The sequence below is a fragment of the Scyliorhinus torazame genome, chromosome 3, assembly GCF_047496885.1.
Source record: "Scyliorhinus torazame isolate Kashiwa2021f chromosome 3, sScyTor2.1, whole genome shotgun sequence".
Lineage (NCBI taxonomy): Eukaryota > Metazoa > Chordata > Chondrichthyes > Carcharhiniformes > Scyliorhinidae > Scyliorhinus > Scyliorhinus torazame.
In genome coordinates this window covers 304,519,663-304,537,242 of record NC_092709.1, presented here as the reverse complement: position 1 = coordinate 304,537,242, position 17,580 = coordinate 304,519,663, and the positions used below count along the sequence as shown (strand labels likewise).

The window sequence follows — 17,580 nt, the reverse complement described above, 5'->3', positions numbered from 1 at the left end:
TCGACCCCATGAAGCAGCAGTGCAAACCACTGCGCCACCGTGCCGCCATCTTACTTTACTACTGATGTTACAAATTTTAAAACGTGCAATCCTTCTACCTAGCAAGACCACATTTATCTAGTGCCTGATGTCATTCATGTTGTTTCAAAAGCGGCAGCAGGTGGCATAGTGGCTAGCACTGCTGCCTCACAGCGCCCGGGACACGGGTTTGATTCTGGCCTTGGGCGACTGTCTGTATGGAGTTTGTACATTCTCACCGTGTCTGCGTCGGTTTCCTTCCACAGTCCAAAAATGTGCAGATTGGCTATGATTAATTGTCCCTTAATGTCCAAAGGTTGGGTGGGGTTATGGGGATTGGGCGGGCAATTGAACATGGGTAGGGTGCTATTTCGCAGACTCGATGAGCTGAATGGACTCCTGCACTTTATGGCTGTGTCTCACATGCAAGGAATTTGGAATGTGCTTAAATGTTTGTACCATGTATATCAATGTAAAATTTGTCAGAGGAAACTATTTATCATCAGTCTTGGAAGATTTATGCCAACCTACCGTTCATTTCAGCTGCACCATCCAGTTACAGAATTAATAAATCAGATAGCATGCTTTGACAAAGGGATGCCAGATAAATTCCGATAGAAGGGAATTTCATACACAGAGCACCACAAGATTTTTAGAAAATGAAGGCTGCCAAAACTTCCAAATGTTTTACCCAAATTCAAATATATGGTACAACTAATTACAACTCAGGGCAGCACGGTGGCGCAGTGGGTTAGCCCTGCTGCCTCACGGTGCCGAGGTCCCAGGTTTGATCCCGGCTCTGGGTCACTGTCCGTGTGGAGTTTGCACATTCTCCCCGTGTTTGCGTGGGTTTCGCCCCCACAACCCAAAGGTGTGCAGGCTAGGTGGATTGGCCATGCTAAATTGCCCCTTAATTGGAAAAAATGAATTGGGTACTCTGAATTAAAAAAACAAAAACAATTCAAGTTACAGAAAGTCAGGCAATGATTACACGGACGTGTAACTTTTCCTCTTCCTCTGAATTTGAATTATATGATTATAACTTAATGAAAGATCCCGACTTCATGGTGAGGAGGTGGGAAAGAGAGAGAATCACAGAACTAAAGTTGGAAGATGATTGGGGAAAGGTATGAAAGCATGGCAGAAGAGGCTGGTTTTGATAAGGCACTTGAAAGGCCTGAGGCATCATGGCGCACAAGTGGCTAAGGAAGAGAGTCACTCATTCTGAAGGTTCTGCCACTGGTATGAGAGTAATCAAAGTCAGAGTAGCAGAGGATGGAAATTAACATGTAGTTCTAAAAGCATACCATAGAATTTACAGTACAGAAGCACAGTGGTTAGCACTGCTGCTTCACAGCTCCAGAGTCCCAAGTTCAATTCCCGGCTTGGGTAACTGTCTGTGTGGAGTTTGCACGTTCTCCTCGTGTCTGTCTGGGTTTCCTCTGGGTGCTCCATTTCCTCCCACAGTCCAAAGATGTGCAGGTTGGGTGGATTGGCCATGCTAAATTGCCCCTTAGAGACCAAAGGTTAGGTGGGGTTACGGGGATAGGGTGGAGGTGTGTGCTTAAGTGGTGCTCTTTCCAAGGGCCGGTGCAGATTCGATGGGCCTAATGGCCTCCTTCATTAGATTCTATGAAGGAGGCCATTAGGCCCATCGAGTCTGCACCGCCTCTTGGAAAGAGCACCACTTAAGCACAGACCTCCACCCCATCCCCGTAACCCAGTAACCCCATCTAACCACCCGGAGGAAACCCACCCAGACTTGGGGATAAAGTGCAAACTCCACAGTCACCCAAGGCTGGAATTGAACCCGGGTCCCTGGAGCTGTGAAGCAGCAATGCTAACCACTGTGCCACTATGTTACCCTATGGCAGAGGTGAAGTGATACAACTCTAATACAAAGCCATGAGTGATTTGAATCCATCTCGGGACAAGAAGCCAGCTTATGAGCAAGTAGCAATTACAACAAGACAGAATATGAATGATGGACTTGAAGCTCGGCTTAGGGTCAAATAGATACCAAAGGCACTTGTAATTTTTATTGTGTCTGATTGGAAGTGCTTTTTGCATGAAATAATCAAACATTTTTTAAAAAGCCAACGTGTGCTATTCTCCTGGGATAGGTCAACAGGGCGTTTTATCAGTCATTCATCATCATTTGCAATCCCTGCTGGCAGACATGCAATGCCATACCCCAGACATCTGTATAAGACTGAAACAATGAGGAAGACAGGAAAATGTCAGCTCAGACTGGAAAACAAACTTTGCTTCCCTCTCGGGTCTCTCTCCCAACTCAGTTACAAACCCAAAGCATTTTTTAGAAAAGTCAGATTTTACTAACCCAATGTCTTCCTTCTCCTTTTTGCTTCCCGACCAGCACCTACCATATCCAGCTCTGATATGTCCAGCAACTAAAACAGAAGAGGATAATGTTAATATTGCAGTTAGGTTTTGGAATCTGGTCCTGACAGTACATCCCAAAGTACACAGATATTCTTTCCCACGTTCAGAAAATCACTTTCTACATCGTTCAAGTGATAGAACTGCTCATATTTGTTAGCAAGCAGTGAACTCAACCAAGTAACAAGTGAGAAGCAGCTCTCTTTTTCCCACCTCCCAATTTATGCATGGTTACAATTCAACAAACCAACAGTAATGAGCTACCATGCATTTACTAGTTGAATGACTGAAATTTGTACATTAAGTTTAAAAATAAATGAAGAATGCAACTTCTAATAGCCTTGACACTTTGTAGAATATGACTTCTTCAGACATACAGACAGATGGATGCACATTAAATTGGCACTGATATGTTTAGAGGTTTCAAATGAATGCTCTACTTTGTAGTAAGGACACCAAAATAAAATTAAGATTTTACCCACTACAAAATAAATGTTTTGTCACATTTAGAAACCTAGCTGCTGTTGGGGGGGGGGGGGGGGGGGGGGGGTATGGATGGGGTGAGAGTAGGGGTTGAAGCACAAAAAGAAAATCAATATTTTTTAAAAATACGAAGGCAAACCCCGAATACTTTAAGCCATTTTGACAGCAAGAAAAAAAAAGCACATGCCCCGAGCACAAGGTTGGGATTTTTCAAATAGAAATGAAAACTTGCAATTGTACCAGTTGCTCAAAATGAATTCCTCCAGAAATAACTAAACCATTCCATGGAATGGTTCACACTATGATCGCTTCGCGCTAAATAAACTCATATCAGGATCATACTCCAAAACGTCAAACCCATTAACAGAGACTTAATACTGTTAAAACGTACAAATTCTGCAACAAACTAAACTCACCTTTACGCCTCTCTCCTTGCGCATAGGTGTCCGAACAGCCATTGGCGTTCTGTTTGTTGATGGACTGAACACACTGGGCGTAGTGGGACTCCGGAAGGGAGCTTGCTTTGGAATCCCTTTGAGGGGAGCTGCATAGCCAAATAGTTGTTATAAATACATGAAGCCATAAGTTCATCTTTAGAAAAAAATAGCCTTTTTAGCTTAACTATTAAGTGCAAAACAAAGCATATTTTCCAAAGGTGAAATGTTCAAACAATTACTCAACACAAGGTAATTAGTTTAAAATTTTTCATCTACCGTTTTGTCAAGTCAGATTACTGAATTGAAGATAATTGAACTTTATTCCAGTAACTATTAATACATACTAGTGGTATCGAGTTTCTTAACCAAACCTCGTCCTTTGGCTAGAAAAGGCACTCCAGAGGTCTTTTTGAGCTGCTGAGCAGTTTCTGTTGCTGAAAAACAATAAAATAAATTTATTTTGAGTAATCTTCTGAAGGAGGATAAACAGGAGATAGAGAGAGAGAGAGAGAGAGAGAGAGAGAGAGAGAGAGAGAGAGAGAGAGAGAGAGAGAGAGAGAGAGAGAGAAAACAACTGAAAAATCCACTGAATCGCAAAAAACATCCGAGACTGGTTATTGCTCGAATAGCTTAAATGCAACAAATTGAATCCATAATTTGACAAAAATACTTTCTGTAAACAGTGAAAACAAGAAGCTACTCTGTCCCTTAACCTGAATGGTACATTGTGTTGTCAAACCACAAGACATGGGAGCAGAATTAGGCTACTCAGCCCATTGAGTTTGCTCTGCCATTCAATCATGGCTGATGTTTCTCATCCCCATTCTCCTGCCTTTGCCCCATAACCCCTGATCCCCTTATTAATCAAGAACCTATCTGTCTCTGCCTTAAAGACACTCAGTGATTTGGCCTCCTCAGCCTTCTGCGGCAAAGAGTTCCAAAGATTCACCACCGTCTGGCTGAAGAAATTCCTCCTCATCTAAGGATCATCTCTTCAGTCTGAGGCTGTGCCCTCAGGTTCTAGTTTTCGCTCTTAAATGAAAACATCCTCTCCATGTCCACTCTTTCCAAGCCTTGCAGTATCCTTTAAGTTTCATTAAGATCCCCCCTCATCCTTCTAAACTCCAACGAGTACAGACCCAGATTTCTCAACCGTTCTTCATACGACAAGCTCTTCATTCCAAGGATCATTCTTGTGAACCTCCTCTGGACTCTTTCCAAGGCCAGAATATCCTTCTTAGATATGAGGCCCAAAACTGCTCACAATACTCCAAATGGTGTCTGACCAGAGCTTTATACAGCCTCAGAAGTACATCCCTGCTTTTGTATTCTAGTCCTCTCGACATAAATATATTTGCCTTCCTAACTGCCTACTGAAGTAAGTCAGTCACTGAACTGGCATTTTCCATGCTGCTCTTTTTAAAAAAAAGACAATTTCCCCATCCTAATTTTAGTCACTTTCTTCCTTTCCCGTGATGCCAACTGTTATTGTGTACAGTAGGCACAGTCAGTTCCCTAGCACTGCGTGCAAGTGGTCAATCGCCTTTTTGTTTATTTACTCTTGAGATATGGGCGATGTTGGATAAGCAACATGCAGAGTTGTTATAGCACAGGAGGCCATTCAGCCCATCGAGTCCATTGGTTGCTCACCGGCACTTGCCTGAAGACAAAAGTCCACTCCACAGTTTGGGGTTGGAATAGTGTAGTTGGTCCCCTTTCCTGGAGGACATTAGTGAACAATTTGGGCTTTTGCAAAAGGTTAGCAGTTTCTCATGGTCATTATTTTCTGATATTATCCTACAAATGACCAGATTTGTTGAATTCAATTTCACAACCTGCCCTGGCAGGATTTGAACCACATAACTTGAGCTTAAGATAACTTGAGCTTAAGATAATGAGACCTGGCAAATTATTTGAAGACATCTCAACAAAGCAGTATTTTCCTCATCCAACATCCTCGAAACCCACCCCAGGTTATGCACGTCAATTAGCAAAAAGGTACCCTAACTAATTTTACCCCATCCCACAGCTAAGCAGTGAGAATAAATCTGGAATCTTTTGGTTTACTTAATTCTATGCTGGGCAGTGCATGTAGACACTCGGTCATTAGAACAGCATAGTCCACCTTCCAAACTCACAACCATTACCATCTAGAAGGGCAAGAGCAGCAGATACATGGGAACACGATCACCTGCAGTTTCCCTTACAAGTCACTCACCATCCTGACTTGGAAATATATCGCTGTTCCTTTACTGTCGCTGGGTCAAATTCCTGGAACTCCCTTCCCATCAGCACTGTGTGTGTACCTACACCACATGGACAGCAGTGGTTCAAGAAGGCAGTTCACCACCACCTTCTCAAGGGCAACTAGGGATGGGCAATAAAAGCTTGTCTCCACAGCAAAGCCCAGATCCCGTAAATTTTTTTTAGAAGTGCTTAACCAAAATATTCTCACAACCGTGTCTTCATTTGACCATAATAGCATTTTATATTTTATCTTTGTTCTGTTCCTTCCATTTATTTGATGGGTTGGGCTGGGGGGTGGGGTTTGCAGTTTTGAAATTGGATTCATTATCCAGAAATATAATTTTCTTATTACATATTACATTAAAGAATAACTTACATTTTTGTAACAGTTCTGCTCTAAGTGTGGCACTTTTGGGTTTTCTTTTCAGCTGAAAATGTTTTACTGGGGGTGTGAGTGGTCCCACGAGGGTGGTCAGGGCATTCTTATTCAAGTACTGGCACTCCAAAGGCAACATAGCAGAGGCTTCACATTCATTAACTGATTAGAAAGAAAATGCATATTAGAGAGACAAGAACCAGTGATGGTCAAAAACAACATTCTTTAAATTAGAGACATTTAGAACATAGAACATAGAACAATACAGCGCAGTACAGGCCCTTCGGCCCACGATGTTGCACCGAAACAAAAGCCATCTAACCTACACTATGCCATTATCATCCATATGTTTATCCAATAAACTTTTAAATGCCCTCAATGTTGGCGAGTTCACTACTGTAGCAGGTAGGGCATTCCACGGCCTCACTACACTTTGCGTAAAGAACCCACCTCTGACCTCTGTCCTATATCTATTACCCCTCAGTTTAAAGTTATGTCCCCTCGTGCCAGCCATATCCATCCGCGGGAGAAGGCTCTCACTGTCCACCCTATCCAACCCCCTGATCATTTTGTATGCCTCTATTAAGTCTCCTCTTAACCTTCTTCTCTCGAACGAAAACAACCTCAAGTCCATCAGCCTTTCCTCATAAGATTTTCCCTCCATACCAGGCAACATCCTGGTAAATCTCCTCTGCACCCGCTCCAAAGCCTCCACATCCTTGCGTACAGTTCTGGTCACCGCATTATAGGAAGGACGTGGAGGCTTTGGAGCGGGTGCAGAGGAGATTTACCAGGATGTTGCCTGGTATGGAGGGAAAATCTTATGAGGAAAGGCTGATGGACTTGAGGTTGTTTTCGTTGGAGAGAAGAAGGTTAAGAGGAGACTTAATAGAGGCATACAAAATGATCAGGGGGTTGGATAGGGTGGACAGTGAGAGCCTTCTCCCGCGGATGGATATGGCTGGCACGAGGGGACATAACTTTAAACTGAGGGGTAATAGATATAGGACAGAGGTCAGAGGTAGGTTCTTTACACAAAGAGTAGTGAGGCCGTGGAATGCCCTACCTGCTACAGTAGTGAACTCGCCAACATTGAGGGCATTTAAAAGTTTATTGGATAAACATATGGATGATAATGGCATAGTGTAGGTTAGATGGCTTTTGTTTCGGTGCAACATCGTGGGCCGAAGGGCCTGTACTGCGCTGTATTGTTCTATGTTCTATGTTCTATGTTCTATCCTTCCTATAATGCGGTGACCAGAACTGTACGCAATACTCCAAATGCGGCCGTACCAGAGTTCTGTACAGCTGCAACATGACCTCCCGACTCCGGAACTCAATCCCTCTACCAATAAAGGCCAACACTCCATAGGCCTTCTTCACAACCCTATCAACCTGGGTGGCAACTTTCAGGGATCTATGTACATGGACACCTAGATCCCTCTGCTCATCCACACTTTCAAGAACTTTACCATTAGCCAAATATTCCGCATTCCTGTTATTCCTTCCAAAGTGAATCACCTCACGCTTCTCTACATTAAACTCCATTTGCCACCTCTCAGCCCAGCTCTGCAGCTTATCTATATCCCTCTGTAACCTGCTACATCCTTCCACACTATCGACAACACCACCGACTTTAGTATCGTCTGCAAATTTACTCACCCACCCTTCTGCGCCTTCCTCTAGGTCATTGATAAAAATGACAAACAGCAACGGCCCCAGAACAGATCCTTGTGGTACTCCACTTGTGACTGTACTCCATTCTGAACATTTCCCATCAACCACCACCCTCTGTCTTCTTTCAGCTAGCCAATTTCTGATCCACATCTCTAAATCACCCTCAATCCCCAGCCTCCGTATTTTTTGCAATAGCCTACCGTGGGGAACCTTATCAAACGCTTTGCTGAAATCCATATACACCACATCAACTGCTCTACCCTCGTCTACCTGTTCAGTCACCTTCTCAAAGAACTCAATAAGGTTTGTGAGGCATGACCTACCCTTCACAAAGCCATGCTGACTATCCCTGATCATATTATTCCTATCTAGATGAATGCACATAAGGGACCCATTTTTGCCTGTGCGGATTCTTTTAAAGTGCACACATGTTTAGCCCTACATCCATGCTTTTTTTCTAATCCTGCAAGTTCCTCATCCTCAAATACACGTTCAATTCCCTTTTAAAATAATTTATGAAGTCAGCTTGCACCAACTTTTCCAGTACAGTGTTCCAGATTTCTTCCACTGAGTTGGAAAATCTTTGTTCATCTTGTCTCTGGAGCTTTAGCCAATGATTTTCAATCCAAGACTTCTAATTATTGATCTACTTTCCAGAGAGAATTAATTATTCTCTATCTACTCCATCCAATTCCTCATTGTAAGAATATAGAACTTGGGAGCAGGAGTAGGTCATTTAGTCCTTCAGGCCTGCTCCACTATTCAATAAGATAGTGGCCGATTTGGTTGTGGTCTCAACTCCATTTCTTGTCTGTCTGCCCCCCTCCTGCCCGCCTTCTGGGGAAGAGAATTCCGCATGCTAACAGCCCTCAGGAGAACGAAAACTCTCCACCTCTCAGTTTTAAAAGGAAGCTCATGGGCAAAATGTAGGAACGTGGAGGCTGGGTGGCTCGTTTTACAACCAACACAGACATTATGGACAAGTGGCCTCTTTCTGTGCCATAAGCTTTTGGGATTTTATTTTTAAACGGTATCCTCCAGTTCTAGTCTCCCCACAAGAAGAAACATCCATCCTTATCAAGTTCCCGCAGGACCTTGTATGTTTCAGTAAGACCAACTCTCTCCAAAACCATTAGATCACCTCTTCATGATGCTTTTATACCCCAAATCATTTAAAGTAGCCAATGTGACAAAACTGGAGGGTCAAACCAGTTATTTAATAATGCAAGTTCTAACTTGGCAGCTTCAAACAGTGTAATACATCCAGTACAAAGTGTTCCCATATTTAACAGCGGCATTCAAAATTATACAAAGTTTTGATAGAATAGGTAGGGAGAATTGTGTCTACCAGCAAGAGGATCAGTGACTAGAGGACACAGTTTTAAGATAATTGCCAAAATATCCATGGTGGGTAGTGGTGAGAAATCAGGAGAATTAAAAAAAAAATACACAGCACGTTGTAACAATTTGCAATGTACTGTCTGAAATGAGTAGAAACAGATCAAATAATACATTTTTGAAAGGAAATTGGATGTATACTTCAAAAGAAAAAGTTTTGAACTAAAGTACGGTGATATTTTGTTTAAAAATATTCATGAACTACAATCTAAAGCTTAAAGCCATTTATCTGAATTCAGACATACTCCTCTTTAGAAACAATTATTTTGCTCTCCATTCAAGGTAAATGTAAAGAAACCCAATAAAATGGTCAAATTATGGTAATATGGTAGAGTTCAACCTTAAAGTACCTTTTTCTCGGAGTTCCCCAAGAATTTCTTGCAGGTTCTGATTGTGTTCCTCGAGCTCAAGGTTGAGAGATCCAGTCTCAGGAAAGGTTTTCAGAATGTCTGCCACCATGTGAACCCAGGAATCCGTGTCCATTGCAGCAAGATGAACTATTTCAGTCAAGGAACTTTTCATCTGCAAACAAGCAGAGAGATGGATATATGATGATGGGTAGTTAAATACAGAAAATAGCCCACACTGGGGTTCCAATGCAAAAATATTCTCAACATTGAAATAATTTTGAAATGTTGACCATTCTGTGAATAGATCTTATTCCAGGTTTCTACAAAGGAGAGGGTGCCCCAAATTAGCAAGTTACAAACGAGGAAGCAGCAAAAGGCAGAGTAAAACTCTTTGCATAGCAAAAAATAAATTCCATCTCAAGAGGATTACCTTCTTTCAAATCGAAGAAGCATTTAGATTACACATTGATTACATGCGCCACCCCCTCCCCACGTAGAGGAAAGTGGGGGTTTAGGGATAGGAGAGGGAGGTTTGGTGGGCTCAGGGGGAAAGGAATGAAACAGGAAGGGCTGCTAAAAGAATGGACTCAAATCAGTGACAAAAGTAGCCAATGGGTTTCTTGCGCTTGCTGTTGGATGCAAGGGTGGAAGGAGTTGGAGAGTGATGCTTAAGGAAACCATTGGTACTTCAGAAAATAAGTCAAAGCTCATCTCTGCTTAGTGGAATGATACTGGAGCAGTGAGCAGTTTGGCTGAAGGAGAATGAGACCTGGCAGCAATTGATGTGGCCTCGTCAATTTTGGTCAAGCATGCCTTAACCAACTGTGTGTCAGATGTGCACAACTGCATCCTTTGGACCTGAAGGAGCAAAGACAGAGAGACAGTGCTGGTGATTATGTATGGGGTAAAAGAATAGTTGAGCAGATTAATAGCTGCAGCAGTGACCTCTGCTGGTAATTCTGTATTCATACATGAACCACACATTGGGCTTGTGAACTGGATAATATGAAGGTTACGCCGTACAATTACAATTGACCTTATGGTACTTACAATGGGAAGGGGGCAGCATAGTGGTAATGTCACGGGACTAGTCATGACGCCGTGAGACTGCAGTGCTACCACTGCGCCACCATGCCTCACTGGGAAAAACCTACTTGACCTCATCTTCACAACTTTATCAGTCACAGAGGCAGCTGACCATGACAATACTTTTTAAAATATAAATTTAGAGTACCCAATTCATTTTTTCCCAATTAAGGGGCAATTTAGCATGGCCAATCCACTTAACCTGCACATCTTTGGACTGTGGGAGGAAACCAGAGCATCCGGAGGAACCCCACGCACACACAGGGCGAAAGTGCAAACTCCACATAGACAGTGACCCAAGCCAGGAATCGAACCTGGGACCCTGGAGCTGTGAAACTACTGTGCTTACCACGCCGCCCTTCAAGAAGTTTTTTTAAATGCATTTTTGTACCTTATCATCATATATAAATTTCAAACCGGTTCAATGATTCAATTAGATCATTGCTGGTCCGTACATTAACCTAATTTAACTGCCTTTGAATCACAACCCTAACTAAACCCTATTGTCCTCAATAAATTGCAACTGACCTAGACTCCACTGTCTTTTAGGGGAGTGAGTTCAAGGTTTCCAATACATTGAGTATGAAAGTGCATCCCAATTTTACTCCTAAATAATCCAACTTCATTTTAAAACTTTGCCTTTGAATTTGCATCTACATTATATACCACAAAAGGAATGAAACTGGATGGACCACCCGGCATCGTCTTAGGCACCAGAAACAACAACTGCAAACTCTGTTGACGCTGCAAAGTTCTCCTTACTAACATCTGGGGGTTTGGGCCAAAATTGGGAGCGCCACCTCAGACTAGTCAAGCAATAGCCTGACATACTGGAATCATACCTTACAGACAATGTCCCAGACACCATTATCACCATTCCTGGGTATGTCCTGTCTCACCGGCAGGACAGACCCAGCAGACGTGGCAGCACAGTGGTATACAGTCAGGAGGGAGTTTACATGGGAGTCCTCAACATTGACTCTGGACTGCATGAAGTCACATGAAATCAGGTCAAACATGGGCAAGGAGCTCTGTACGGTTACATAGATTACATGTTAATGACCACGTACCGTCCCGCCTCAGCTGATGAATCAGTACTCCTCCATGTTGAACATCACCTGGAGGAAGCACTGAGGATGGCAAGAGTACAGAATGTACTCTGGGTGGAGAACTTCAATGTCCATCACCAAGAATGCTCAGTAGCACACCACAGTCTAAGCTGACAGGATCCTAAAGGACATGAGCTACTAGACTGGGACAAGTGGTAAGTGAACTAACAGGAGGGAAAAGCATACTTGACATCATTTTCACCAACCTGCTTGCCACAGATGCATCTGTCCATGACAGTATTGGTAGGAGTGACCACCACACAGTCCTTGTGGAGACTAAGTCCCATCTATACACTGAGGATACCCTCCAGCGCGTTGTGTGGCACTGCCACCATCCTAAATGGTACAGATTGAGAACAGATATAGCAACTCACACTCGACATCCATGAGGCACAGTGGGCCATCAACAGTAGGAGAATTGCACTCAACCACAATCTGTAACTCATGGCCAGGTATATTAGAATAATCTTTCTTGTCACAAGTAGGCTTACATTAACACTGCAATGAAGTTACTGTGAAAACCCCCAAGTCGTCACATTCCGGCGCCTGTTCGGGTACACAGAGGGAGGATTTCATAATGTCCAAATTACCCAACAGCATGTCTTTCAGGACTCGTGGGAGGAAACCGGAGCACCCAGAGGAAATCCACGCAGACAGAGAGAACGTGCAGATTCTGCACAGACAGTGACCCAAGCTGGTCAGTCTTCAGCCAATTCGATTCACTCCACATGGTATCAAAAAATCGGATACTGCAAAGGCTATGGGCCATGACAATATTCCGGCAATAGTACTGAAGACTTGTAATCCAGAACTTGGTGCCCATAGCCAAGCTGTTCCAGTACAGTTACAACACTGGCATTTACCTGGCAATGTGGAAAATTGCCCAGGTATGGTCTGTACACCAGAAACAGGACAAATCCAACCCAGTCAATTACCACCCTATCAGTCTACTCTCAATCATCAGCAAGTGATGGACGGTGTCATCAACTGCATTACAAGCATCACTAACTCAGCAATAACCTGCTCACTGAGGCTCAGATGGGGTTCTGACAGGGTCACTCAGCTTCTGACCTCTTAACAGCTTTGATTCAAACATGGACAAAAGAGCTGAATGTCAGAGGTATGGTGAGAGTGACTGCTCTTGACATCAAGGCAGCATTTGACTGAATATGGGGCCCTAGCTAAACTGGAGTCAGTGGGAATCAGGGGGGAAACTCTCCGCTGATTGGAGTCATACCTGATACAAAGGAAGGTGGTTGGAGATCAATCATCTCAGCTCCAGGACATCACTGCAGGGTTCCTCAGGAATAGAGTCTTAGGCCCAACTATCTTCAGTTGCTTCAATGATCTTTCTTCCATCACAAGGTCAGAAGTGGGGATGTTCGCAGATGACTGCACAATGTTCAGCACCATACGCAACTCAGATAATGAAGCAGTCCATGTTCAAATGCATAATCTCCAGACTTGGGCTGACAAGTGGCAAATATCATTCGCGCCAAACAAGTGTCAGGGAATGACCACCTTCAACAAGAGAGGATCTCATCATCGACCCTTGACATTCCATCGCTGAATCCCCCACGATCAACATCCTGGGGAGTTACCATTGACCAGAAACTGAACTGGACTAGCCACCAGAGCAGGGCAGAGGTAAGGAATCCTGCATTGTGTAACTCACCTCCTTCACGGTCTCTGGTCAAAATCCTGTAACTCCCTCAGCACCGTAAATATACCTACACTTAAGGGACTGCAGCGGTTCAAGAATGCAGACCACCACCACCTTCTGAAGGGTAACTGGGAATGGACAATATATGCTGGTCTAGCCAATGATGCCCACATCCTTTAAATGAATGGGGAAAAAATCCCCAAATCACTTTAAACACTTCAATTAGATCATCCCTCAAAGTAATACTCGACAAGTTTACTACACCCCTATCCTCATAACTCAACACATTAAGCCACGTGGTATAATTAAGGTGAATTTGCACATTACCGGCTCCCAGACCAATGCATCTTTCTTGAGCTGCAATGCCCAAAACCGGCTCCCAGACCAATGCATCTTTCCTGAGCTGCAATGCCCAAAACCAAACTGACCAAAGTTCAATACGACTGAAGCATATCTTCTTCCTTCCCTATTCCTGGCCCCAGGGCACTGTCTGTGTGGGTCTCACCTCCACAACCCAGTAAGATGTGCAGGATAGGTAGATTTTTTTTAATTTTTTTTTTTTATAAAATAATTTTTATTAAAGGTTTTCATAAAATATCAAGAACAAAATGAGAAAGAAAAAAGAACCCAACAGGGTTAAGTACAAAACACAATCTAAAAAAAGCCACCCCCCAAACCCCTCCCCCCATACCCGAATAATAAATTAACATTAACACCCCGACTTAAGACAACAGGTGTATACACCCCCTCAGACCCTCCAGTGTAAATAACATAAACAAACATAAAGTAAACCCCCCACCCCCCGAGCTGCTGCTGCCATTGACCAATGTCTAGCGTTCTGCCAGAAAGTCTAAGAACGGTTGCCACCGCCTAAAGAACCCTTGTACCGACCCTCTCAAGGCGAATTTCACCCTCTCCAATTTAATGAACCCTGCTATATCGCTGATCCAGGATTCCACGCTTGGGGGCCTCGTATCTTTCCACTGAAGGAGAATCCTTCGCCGGGCTACCAGGGACGCAAAGGCCAGAATTCCGGCCTCTTTCGCCTCCTGCACTCCCGGCTCCTCTGCCACCCCAAATATTGCGAGCCCCCAGCCCGGTTTGACCCTGGATCCTACCACCCTAGACACTGTCCTCGCTACGCCCTTCCAAAATTCCTCCAGCGCTGGGCATGCCCAGAACATATGGGTGTGATTTGCTGGGCTCCCTGAGCACCTAACACAACTGTCCTCACCCCCAAAGAACCTACTCATCCTTGTCCCGGTCATGTGTGCCCTGTGCAGCACCTTAAACTGTATGAGGCTGAGCCTCGCGCATGAAGAGGAATAGTTCACCCTACCTAGGGCATCTGCCCACGTCCCCTCTTCGATCTCCTCCTCCCACTTACCTTTCAACTCCACCACCGAGGCCGCCTCCTCCTCCTGCATCACCTGGTAAGTTTCCGAGATCTTCCCCACTCCCATCCACGCCGAGGCCCTAACTGCCCCCCTATGCCGCCTCCACTGCCCCCAAACTTTGAGGGCCGCCACCACCACTGGGCTCGTGGTATACCTCCTTGGAGGGAGTGGCAGCGGTGCCGTTGCCAGCGCCCCCAGACTCGTACCCACACAGGACGCAGTCTCCAGCCTCTTCCATGCAGCCCTCTCCCCCTCCATCACCCACTTGCGCACCATTGTCGCATTGGTGGCCCAGTAGTACCCACAGAGGTTGGGCAGCGCCAGCCCCACCCCTATCTCTACTCCGCTCCAGGAACACCCTTCTCACCCTCGGAGTCCCTCGCGCCCACACAAACCCCATTACACTCCTGTTAACCCACCTGAAAAAAGCCTTTGAGATAAACACGGGGAGGCACTGGAACAGGAACAAAAACCTTGGGAGCACCGTCATTTTGATTGACTGCACCCTACCCGCCAGGGACAGCGGCAACGCGTCCCACCTCTTGAACTCCTCCTCCATTTGCTCCACCAGCCTTGTAAAGTTAAGCCTATGCAGGGCCCCCCAGCTCCTGGCCACCTGGACCCCCAAATATCTGAAACTCCTCTCCGCCCTTTTTAGTGAGAGCTCGCCAATCCCCCTCTCCTGGTCCCCTAGCTGAACTACGAACAGCTCGCTCTTCCCCATATTGAGCTTGTACCCTGAAAAGTCCCCGAATTCCCTAAGCATCCTCATTACCTCTGGCATTCCTCCCACCGGGTCCGCCACATACAGCAGCAGGTCGTCCGCATAAAGCGACACCCTATGCTCCTCCCCATCCCGCACCAACCCCCTCCAGTTCCGCGACTCTCAGTGCCATAGCCAGGGGTTCAATCGCCAGTGCGAAGAGCAGGGGGGACAGGGGACACCCCTGCCTCGACCCTCGGTGCAACCAAAAGTACTCGGCCCTCCTCCTATTTGTGGCCACACTCGCCATCGGGACCTCGTACAACAGCCTAACCCACCTGACAAACCCCTCCCCAAACCCGAACCTCTTCAGCACCTCCCACAGGTACCCCCACTCTAACCTATCGAAGGCCTTCTCAGCGTCCATCGCCACCACTATCTCCGCCTCCCCCTCCCTCGACGGCATCATGATAACGTTCAAAAGCCTCCGCACATTCGCGTTCAACTGTCTCCCCTTCACAAACCCAGTCTGGTCTTCATGGATGATCTGCGGCACACAATCCTCAATCCTCGTGGCTAAGACCTTCGCCAGCACCTTGGCATTTAGCAAGGAAATCAGTCTGTAAGACCCACATTGCAGGGGATCCTTGTCCCGCTTCAAGATCAAGGAGATCAGTGCCCGGGACATCATCGGGGGTAAAGCCCCCCCCTCCCTTGCCTCATTGAAGGTCCTAACTAACAGCAGGCCCAACAGGTCCATATTTTTATAAGAGAACTCGACCGGGAAACCATCCGGCCCCGGTGCCTTCCCCGCCTGCATGCTTTCTATCCCTTTGATCAGCTCCTCCAGCCCAATCGGGGCCCCCAGTCCCGCCACCAGTCCCTCTTCCACCTTTGGAAACCGCAATTGGTCCAGGAAACGGCCCATCCCTCCCTCCACCCGTGGGGGCTCGGATCGGTACAATTCCTTGTAGAAGTCCCTGAAGACCCCATTGATGCCAACCCCACTCCGCACCACGCTCCCCCCTGTCCTTAACTCCCCCGATCTCCCTAGCTGCGTCCCGCTTCCAAAGCTGATGCGCCAGCATCCGGCTTGCCTTTTCCCCATACTCGTAGACCGCCCCCTGGGCCTTCCTCCACTGCACATCCGCCTTCCTGGTGGTCACCAGGTCGAATTCGGCCTGGAGGCTGCGCCTCTTCCTCAACAATCCTTCCTCAGGTTCTTCCGCATACCTCCTGTCTATCCTCACCATCTCCCCCACCAGCCTCTCCCTCCGCTCCTTGTGGGCCCTGATGGAGATCAGCTCTCCCCTCACCACCGCCTTCAGTGCCTCCCATACCATCCCCACTCGGACCTCCCCGTTGTCGTTGGTCTCCAGGTACCTCTTTATACTTCCTCTGACCCGCTCGCTCACCTCCTCGTCCGCCAACAGCCTCACCTCCAAGCGCCACAGCGGGCGCTGGTCCCTCGCCTCCCCCATCTCCAAGTCCACCCAACGCGGGGCGTGGTCCGAAATGGCTATTGCCGAATACTCGGTATCCTCTACTCTCGCTATCAGCGCCCTACTCAAAATGAAAAAGTCGATTCGAGAATAAGCCTTATGGACATGTGAGAAGAATGAAAATTCCCTAGCCCCCGGCCTTGCAAATCTCCAAGGGTCCACCCCTCCCATTTGGTCCATAAATCCCCTCAACACTCTAGCCGCCGCCGGCTTCCTACCCGTCCTAGACCTGGAGCGATCCAGTGCAGGATCCAACACCGTGTTAAAGTCTCCCCCCATTATCAGGCCCCCCACTTCCAAGTCTGGGATCCGACCCAACATACGCCGCATAAAACCCGCATCGTCCCAGTTCGGAGCATACACATTGACCAGTACCACCCTCTCTCCCTGCAACTTACCACTTACCATTATGTACCTACCGCCATTATCTGCCACAATGCTCGACGCCTCGAATAACACCTTCTTTCCCACCAAGATCACCACCCCTCGAATTTTGGCATCTAGCCCGAGTGAAACACCTGACCTACCCACCCTTTCCTCAGTCTTACCTGTTCTGCCACCTTCAGGTGTGTCTCCTGGAGCATAACCACATTCGCCTTGAGCCCCTTCAGGTGCGCGAACACGCAGGCCCGCTTAACCGGCCCAGTCAGTCCCCTTACATTCCAGGTTATCAGCCGGATTAGGGGGCTACTCGCCCCCCTCCCCCACCGACTAGCCATGACCCCTCCTCGGCC

General features: G+C 46.3%; 1 protein-coding gene across 1 annotated transcript in view; it reads right to left on the bottom strand.

The window, feature by feature from the left end:
- Window positions 1-17,580, bottom strand: part of nelfa (negative elongation factor complex member A) — a 99,764-nt gene that overhangs the window by 35,978 nt on the left and 46,206 nt on the right. Inside the window, exons 2-6 of the mRNA XM_072497489.1 lie at window positions 9,387-9,558; window positions 5,962-6,123; window positions 3,683-3,772; window positions 3,318-3,445; window positions 2,360-2,429 (exon numbers count right to left, since the gene is read on the bottom strand). Coding sequence (XP_072353590.1) covers window positions 2,360-2,429; window positions 3,318-3,445; window positions 3,683-3,772; window positions 5,962-6,123; window positions 9,387-9,558 — 622 coding nt within the window. The remainder of the gene's footprint in view (window positions 1-2,359; window positions 2,430-3,317; window positions 3,446-3,682; window positions 3,773-5,961; window positions 6,124-9,386; window positions 9,559-17,580) is intronic.